At 48.2% G+C, this 9385-nt stretch overlaps 1 protein-coding gene across 2 annotated transcripts in view; it reads right to left on the bottom strand.

Annotated features, from left to right (window-relative positions):
• Positions 1-230: 230 nt before the first annotated feature.
• Positions 231-9385, bottom strand: part of LOC116953173 (arrestin domain-containing protein 1-like) — a 113779-nt gene continuing 104624 nt past the window's right edge. For both annotated transcript variants that reach the window (XM_076074733.1, XM_032973101.2), the window contains 2 exons: positions 8349-9180; positions 231-5475 (listed from right to left, as the gene is read on the bottom strand). In XM_076074733.1, the coding sequence (XP_075930848.1) occupies positions 5420-5475; positions 8349-9180 (888 nt within the window). In that variant the 3' untranslated portion in view covers positions 231-5419. The remainder of the gene's footprint in view (positions 5476-8348; positions 9181-9385) is intronic.

The raw sequence follows: 9385 nt of genomic DNA, 5'->3' as shown, positions 1-9385 counted from the left end.
AGCGCATTTTTGGTGTGACTGACATTTGACAAACACTCTTAACAGGACATCTAAAATGTGCAACGCTCATTGAGCTTAACAGGTTCACAAGCGAAGAGACTTCAGAAGTAGTTCTGTGATACTATCTTCCTGGGGCCATTCACTGACATTAAGTGGATGTCGTGCTGCTCTCTGAGAGTTCCAAAATGATAATGTTTCTGTTTCGAACAATGATGGCAGCTTTTAGTATGAATTCAATATAAAAATCAATAACGACGACAAAATGGAAACACATGATGTCCATCGTGCCAATAGGACAGCTTGTCCAGGCGAACTGGTTCAGTGGCAATGACCACTGCAGGGCCACCTGGGTGCGCCCAGCACCTCAAGCAGGCAGCATTCAATCTCAATCTCTGTTGAGCCCCTGTGCTTTTTTTTCATTTGCATAAATATAATGCCCGCACGCGCACACACACGCACGCACACACACGCACGCACACACACACCACACTCACACACCACACACACACACTCACACACACCACACACACTCACACACACCACCACACACACACGCACGCACACACACGCGCTACTGTTGCTGCCCCGTCCAGTCTGGGGAGCTCCCTCCTTGCAGGCCGAGACAGGAAAAATACATTCACGTTACAAATTACTGGAGTACTTTAGGTGATATGGATTTTTTTTAAATACCAATTGCTTTAAGTTGCGTGAAATTTCGGAGCATTACTTGCAAATGACAAATATCAAATGTTATACTCTAACTACATGTACTGTAGATACTGGCCATCTCTGCTTAAGGGGCTGTAAGCACTGCAGAGATTTCTCCCGTCCAGGTTCAAGGCTGTCCTCTCTCTCTGCCTCCCGATGACTTCGCGCCTTCAGTCCAGCCGTCTCTGTCTGTACCCCATAGCCATCTTCCATCCCCCCACCTCACTCCGATTCACCTCTGAAAAAATCCTCAAAACGAATTCCTCTTGCTGGCAATGCACTTCCCTGTTTGGACAGCATCATGAGCTGCAGTGGCATTTAGATCCGTTCTAAGATAACTCAATCCTGTCAAAGCGTTTTCCACCTCTGGGGACCCAATTGGCTTAGCCCTGTGGGTTTCTGCATATTCTCTTAATTGCCAACAAACTAAGGAAGAGTCCGACAACAGCGAACTCCTGCTACACTCTTCACCAGAAGGGACACAAGGCCAATAACTCTGGTCCAATAGCTTATAAGGCAAACACTGGTAATTTTCTCATCCGAAAATAATGTAAATGTCCATAAACATGTTCACGTATAGTCCACTCTGTCTATTCACTTCTAGATGCGGGCTTACCACGCCTCTGTGGACAGTGAAGGATAATTGACCATACTTCACCACTCTGGTCAGTGCGCGTTGGTGAAGGTGCAGGAGGCGTAGAGGACAACAAGAGATGTTGCTGCACCGCCCTCTCCTGCCCACAACACCGATTGAACCCGTCCTTTGCAAATGGGAGTCACCCACCCAAGCGCTATCCAGGCTGAACCCTGCTAAGATTCTGAGACCTATCAATAATCAGGGGCAACTTCGGCTAGTTTGTTAACAGGCTGTGAGAAACATGAATTGGGATATATTAGCAGAGGGGTGATAAGGAAGGCAAGGCTTCTTGCACTGTTCTCTCCGTCTCCACGAATAAGGCACAGCGCTGATATGTAAGCACGCACGCACACACACAGAGCTCGTAGAAGGAGCAGCTAAAAACAATCTCCATAAAAGAGGTTTTTGGGTTAGATCGCGTAAATATGTGTCGTTAAAACCCGTCACCACGTGACACAGCCAACTAGTAAGGTTTGTCACGTAAACAGACCATGCCAATTCGTCACTAGTACAGCACACCGGTGTGTTGGAGAGCCAAGCCACAACATTTACAAACTGAGTACGACGTTTCACCAGTAATTACAACTAGCTTCATCAGGCGACAGCCAGATTTGTTTCGTTCCTATAAGGAACAAAACACTAAGACTTCTCCACAATATATATTTACGCGATCTAACCCAAAAACCTATATTATGGATACTAGTCACGAAAGCCTACATGTTAAAAAACAATCTCCTCCATCAGACTCCCAGATTGCCGGGGCCAGTGCAGCGAGCAAACGGCGATCGAGGCTGGCACAGCGACAAATAAGGGCAGAGAAACTGGCACCAACGTATGCCAAGTCACGTTCGTCTTTTTACCAATGCCGACATGAACCACACGAGTGGTACTCTTTTTTCAGGCGAAGTCTACCTTGGTGGAGATAGAAAATGCCACGGGTGTTGTGCATAGCTAAGACTCAAACCCAGATTCACGAGCAGCACGGTCGTGCAGCGTGTGAATCTGAAAGCCACCACTCGGCATATGCTTACGTGCATCTGTGAGCTTGCCACGTGCGCTTGCAGACACACGCGCGCATGCTTGCGGATCCCACACACAAGGCACCGTTCCGTACATTCGCAGTAGGACGTAAGACACGATCGGCGGATAAATCCCTAAATGAGAGCGACGAGGTGAAGCTTAAATCCTTTAACGCGGCGCGACAATGGATAAACGAGCAGCTCCATTGTGGATCTATGCGAGCGCGCGTTTGCCCGTAGAGTGACACGGAGAGGAGAGAGGTGAGCGTGGGTGTTAGGGCAGTGCACCTCACACCACGGGGGGAGGGACGGGCGGGGGGGGTCCTCGCTCTTCCGTGCTCCCTGCAACCCTCGTCTTGGATAATTGGATGGGAATGGTTCCCCCCCCCCCACACACACGCTACCTACGTGGGACAATGTGAAATTAAGAAACTCGCCCATAGCTTCAAAGCACCAGTGACCATTGTGAATCATCAATGTTGGTTCTCCTCAATATCTGTTCCAGGATAATTAATGTTTGCCCTCGCCATGTTGACGAGATGTTATCTCCCTCGCCTGGTATACAGTAGGGCTGAACGATTAATCGATTTCAAATCGAAATCGCAATTTGAAACAATGCGATTAACAAATCACAAAGACTGCAATTTGATGCGATTTGAAAAGTCCTATTACTTTCTTATTGGAATTGTTTGCTTTATTATTATAACTGTATTTATTTAACTTAACAATTGTTCTAGGTTTGATTGTTCTATTTCAATTAAAAGATTTTTATAAATACATGTTGGAAGCAATTCATATCTTTTAAGTTCTCATCCTTGCATTAGAATATATGGAGCAGTTCATATTGTGATGGTATCACGTGGTAATGCTCCATCACGTGTTTTAAATCAATTACACAGTGAATATTGAACTGAAGCTTGACTTAAAAAAATTAAAATCACAATCGTAATATCTGTCAGAAAAATCGTAATGAGATACTTTCCCCACATCGTTCAGCCCTAGTATACAGGAGGTCATAGGTTCGATCCCAACCCTAACGCCTGTATATTTGGAGTTTGCATGTTCTCGCCGTGGTCGCATGGATTTTTCTCCGGGTCCTCCAGTTTTTCCGACCACATTTACACACGATTATATTATTTAGATGATTTGGCTGCTAGAAATTTCCACGTAATAAGCCACTTCGTTGAGCTATCATTTGTGACCCAGTCACTTCTGAAAAAGAGCTCTATAGCTCAGTGAGCCTTACCTGGTAAAAATAAACTCAAAACCAAACTATTTTTTAATGTACCCCAGGTTAGGGTGAGGCTTAGGTTTTTGGTTAGGGGTAATCGATTTGAGGTTCTGGGCTACATTGCTTCGGAAATTGATTTTTAAAAAAAATTCCACTTAAAGCAAAACAATCAGGTGTCTCACAAACATGTTTAAGAATGCATGGGTTTGGAACTTCATATGCAAAGATCAGTTTGTTATAAAAAATAAAATAAACATTGGGGTTAAATATATAGGGATGGGGACCCAATTTTCCCAAATTTGCATTCCTAGAGATATTTGTCGGGGGAACACATCCTCTTAGATGGGGAAGTAACCCCAGTGCCGCTGCAGTGTGGCACAGTGTGCAGACCCCTGCTAGTGGCGTAGCTTCAGCGATTGCACGTGGAATCGTGTACATTCTTCGGAGTTTTCATACCAAATTTCAACAATTATTAAGGGAAGATGAGAGTTTGGCAACTGGTTTAAACGGTGTGGTTGAAATGTTGGTGTTATGTAATGTTAATAAATTGTTTCCAAAAAAATATATAATAACTGGAGCTACCTTCGATAGCAATGACCACAAGCATTTTTAACAATCACAGCCGGATATGCAGGGTATTTGAGAGAGTCCTGGGACTCTGAAAAACCCGTGCGAAATATCTCGCCAATACCACGGTGGGCAGACATGTGGAGCTCCAGAGCGATGAGGCTCATGACTAAGTCTTCACACTCCCAAGCCTATATTAGCTATAGTTGTATTAAACATTTATCAAACTGCAGTCCGATTATATCTTACAATTGTAATCAGCCCCTTCGTCAATCAAAGGTCCCCCCCATGCCATGTGAATTGTGGGGGTTGTTTGTCCATACTTCACCATGCTGGTCAGTGTGAGATTGTAAATTGTGGGGGTTTTTTGTCCCTACTTCGCCATGCTGGTCAGTGTGAGATTGTAAATTGTGGGGGTTGTTTGTCCCTACTTCGCCATGCTGGTCAGTGTGAGATTGTAAATTGTGGGGGTTGTTTGTCCCTACTTCGCCATGCTGGTCAGTGTGAGATTGTAAATTGTGGGGGTTGTTTGTCCATACTTCACCATGCTGGTCAGTGTGAGATTGTAAATTGTGGGGGTTGTTTGTCCCTACTTCGCCATGCTGGTCAGTGTGAGATTGTAAATTGAGGGGGGGGGGGGGGGCCAGGACAAGTGGTTCGGACATCACTCGTCACTGATGTTAGCAGCCTTGGCTGGGAATCAAACTCAGGTGGATTTACCCAGCCATAGTGCGCAAACAACTCTGTGCCACTGCTGCTGTATTATTACACAAAAAATATACTTTCATTGACACCCAGTATATTGTATCGTGTGTACAAACATAAAGTGCCCTGTCGATTATATTGCTGAGTTTTTAAGATAGTGGTCCATAGGAAAAGCTGAAGGTCATGAGTCACAATTTCCTGAAGGGCTCATGTAAGGTTTATGCAAGGACAATGCCGTGTGCATTATTTGCGAATCAGTCACTTGTGTTGGTCACACAATCACAGTTTTAAACAAAGCTTCCCATCGCTGCCTCTTGCTCGATTACCACCAACTCTCTGAGTGCTAATCCCTTTAGCTGGTTTCTCATTGCCGTGATACGTCTCGTTAAGCCTAAAAGCCCCAGCGGATCAACTCAACGGCACGAGGCCCCCGCGCAGTCAAGTCAGGCAGCTTAACGTTTGCATTGTTTACCATTTGACACGCTGTGGATCCATAAAAAAAAACGATTCTCAATTCAAGCTCTTGCCGTCCCGCGATTCGGTTCATCGCCTTTACTTCTTCCGTGACGGACGCAGGCCTTGCTGCGATGGCATGTGTGGGGGGGGAGCTGCAGCAGGGAGAGAGACAGAATGTCAGCAGGGCATGAAGAGGGCGACAGTATTATTCAGATACTTGCTCAGTTTCAGTCACGGAAAAATGGCAGCCACCATTAAATACCACAGCGCGAGCAAACCTCACGCCGGGCCCTTGGCTAAATCGCTCAATTGGCGTAGCGGCGGCGAGCTGCGCCCTGCTCAATTCGCAAGTGAATGGATACAGTTCTAAACATAATGAGCCTCAATAAGCATGTCATGGTTAATTAATTTCATTATTGAGTATTATGTGAATGATCCATCAATGCACCAATATGTCTGATGTAAAAATCATTTAAAATTCCAGCCATTCTCAATCCACCAATAGATGAAGGCCTCCCCATGCCATATTGGTCTTTTGTGTTTTCTGATCAGTGCGGGTGGGTAAAGGGGAGGGGGGAGGTCAGGACCGGTTCACATATAGCGCTCTCCATTGATTGTTAGCCATGGTGTGCCATGAACTTAGGTGGCTAAGTTCATGGCACACCCAGCTAACCACTATATCACCGCTCCACCCAAGAATCGATTATTAATGAGGAATGCAAACGACGTGTAACTATCACAATCGAGCTAAGGAGGCCAACCAGACGATAAGAGTTAATCGAACAGCGACGGCGACCGCCATGTGCCTGGCCTGGCAAGCGCATTCGAGTTGGGGGGGTTTCATTGATGGAGAGTGAACATTAGGATTCAGAACCAGACACATCGGCAAGCCGGTGGCGCGTTCCTCCGGTGTGCAGCATTCACGCAGACATTTAAGCACACACAGAGGCTCTCTGCCATGGACATGCAGACCGGACTGGGCTCGCGTGAACTGGAGTTGCGAGCGATCGAATGAGAATAAGGGCAGGTCACTGGAGGTCTCACAGGCTGCGACACACACACCACACCCTGTGCACACAACGAATGTTCACGTGGAGACTGTAAAAGGTAAGTAAAGGTACAGGAGCAGCCCTGCAATGTCCTAATCACGTTACTGCTGGCAGTAGGCCCTCTACTCGAAGGAATTCTAAAGAAGCTCTCTGAAAGGTATAGGGCCAACTCGTCCTCGCTATCCAGACATCTTGGTAGAAGTGCAAGTGCCCACACTCTACCCCACCGCACGCGATATGCCGATCAACTAACTGTGGTGCACCCCTTTATAAACCAGCTGTACGCATTTATACTGCCACGCAGGCAGACAAAACCGGTGGAACTCTAGGTTCCAAGTCCAGTGTGGTGATCATTACTCCACAGGCAAAAATATGTATTACTCAATTGGGACTGTACATAGCAATCATCGCACCCTACTGCCATACTAATGCCGCAGGTCACCCTTGCCAATAAGACTCATCCCTAGTCCCTTGACTGCTCACCTGGTTGAACCAAATAAACTTGAACCCATATCACATATATACACACACACTCAAATTAAACACATAAACAGCCCTTTCGTCAATCTACTGCTGGATGAGGGCCTCCCTATATAGTATTATATTGCATGTTTTTATTATTACTGTACATGTATTAAGATGAAATTGTATGATATTACCTTGTCTATGTCTCATTTACCCAGTTATTTAATAATTTCCTGTAGTTAATTTCAATTTGTTGTCAAAGTTCTCAGCAAATCTGAGACGGTGATGAGATGTCCCAATTGCTCTCTCTCAGCTGCCACGTTTGTGATCCATAGAGGAGGTAAAATCTCGCAACGAATCAGGACTGGGCACGGCCGATGCGGCCACCCGATGCACAAATTGCGCTCTCGTCTCAGGACAATAGTACGTTAACCATTCACTATCAAATTGAGTTTCCCATAAGCAATCCCATTTATCCTCACTCACCTCTTTAATTCCTCACCTTCATACAAATCCACTTTCAAAAAATTCTGATGTGTGTTCCAGCTGTGTTCCTCCAATAATAACTGTTTTGTTCAGTGACCTTGCTTGGATGAACTTTTAGTCCACGCATGTTTAGTTTGGGCCCAACTTTTCTGCCGCTATGAATGAAAATGATTATTCCTGTATCAACTATTTTCCATGTGATTTCTTGTCAAGGTAACAAATTATAACATTGTGTGAATAAATTTAAGGAATGGCTGTCAGTCCCTAACCTCTATACCTCGGCTTTAAACAGGGGCCATGGAGAGTGGTGGTTTAGTGCGGTTAGCACACTGCAATATGAACCTGGCCACCCGAGCTGGATGCCTGGGCACGGCTAACATCAGTGGCGAGTGATGCCAGAATCGGTTCAGAGCTACCCCTCGCTCCGCCCACCCCATTAAGGAGCCAGCACTGAACACAGCCTTTATCCAGCAGTGGATTAACAATGATTATTATAGCGCGCTCTGACCATTGGAAGATGATGATGATGATGCTAATGATAAAAGCGATTAGAATAATGGTAATTATAAAGGTGATTACTATCATGATTATGTTAAAGATAAATTATGATGATAATACGTGAAATTATTACAAGCTTGATGATTGTAATAACACTGTGAATAATGTCAATTAATCATAATAACGACGATGATGATGATGATGATTTTCGATTTAAAGCTTTCGTGACTGCAAGGATTCATCTTCTTTGGTTCTTTCGGTAAAGTCACGTAGAATGAGAATAAAACAATAAAATAATCAAATAAAATAACACAATAAAATTCTCACGACGTTTCGGCCACAACACAAGCAGCCTTCTTCTTACCGAAAGAACCAAAGAAGATGATGATGATGGTGACGACGCGCATAGCAATTGACCGATAATTACAACGGCATGACAACCGATGATGACACACCACGGCGTCGACAACACGGTGAACGATACTGACGGAGACAAAAGCGAAGACGCCGACGGCGGCGTTACCGACCGGGTGGTTTGGGCCTCGCCGGTCTCGGCGCCCCCGACGACGACGCCGCCCCCCCCTCGGACGACAGCCTCCGCACGGGAACCGAGGGCAGCGCCGTTCCCATGGCGAGGGCCAGCGGCGTGGGCACGCAGCCAGACAGGCGGTTGTCGGGCCCTCGCCGCGCCGCCTCCCCGCTCCCCTCTCCGCCGTCCTCTCCCCCCGCGGGCACCACGGCCGGCAGCGACGGCAAGGAGGACGACGCCGCCATCGCCGAGGAGCCGAGGCCGCGCGGTGGCATCGCGCGGCGTTCGGGGCCGGGCCCGAGGCTCCCTTCGGACATGGCCGCCGGCATCGGCGCAGCCTTCGCGTGCGGCGGGTGCGCCTCGTGGCGGAACGCGGCCGCGTCGGAGTGGCCGAACTGCCCCGTCGATCCGAGGGCCGCCGCGTCAGGGTAGAGGCAGTAGGGGGGCGGCGTGGGGAGCTGCGGGAAAGGGGCCCCGTGCAGGGCCGGGTAGAGCCCCGTCGGCGGCGCGAAAGGCGGCGGGTGGTCGCCGTAGGCCGGCGGGAGGTCGACGAACCCCATGGGGGGCGCGCTGGGCGAGGGCCGCTCGCCCGCGTCGGGATCCGGGGATTTGAATGAGGGCGCCGGATCCGCTGCGGTCGGGTAGTCCGGCTCGGGAAGAGGCTGCGGCTGCGGAGGCTGGGATGGCGCCACGGGGTCGGAGGGTGGCGCGGCCTCGGCAGGACAGGCGGGCGCGGCCGCCGGGAGGGTCGGCTTCTCGCTGCCTTCGATGGGGACGTTGCCGATGAGGAGAGGAACGCGCACCGTGAGGTCAAGCGACTTGACCGAGACCTGAACGCGTGCACGACGTAGGCATGGTTGAACAGCCTGGACAGAGCACGAACCCGGCCAGCCGAGTTCGATTCCCGCTCACGACCAACACCCGTGACGGTTATCTGAACTGGTCATGGCCCTCCCCTAGGGGAGGGCTTTAAATTAGTACCTGGTGCGACATGTAAACATCGCCACTTGGGTTCAGAGTACTTGCCCCAAAAGT

Source organism: Petromyzon marinus, chromosome 50, assembly GCF_048934315.1.
Source record: "Petromyzon marinus isolate PM22_M1 ecotype Great Lakes invasive population chromosome 50, UKy_Petmar_22M1.pri1.0, whole genome shotgun sequence".
Lineage (NCBI taxonomy): Eukaryota > Metazoa > Chordata > Hyperoartia > Petromyzontiformes > Petromyzontidae > Petromyzon > Petromyzon marinus.
Note: the sequence above shows the minus strand (reverse complement) of the source record. Positions and strands in the feature narration are given on the sequence as shown.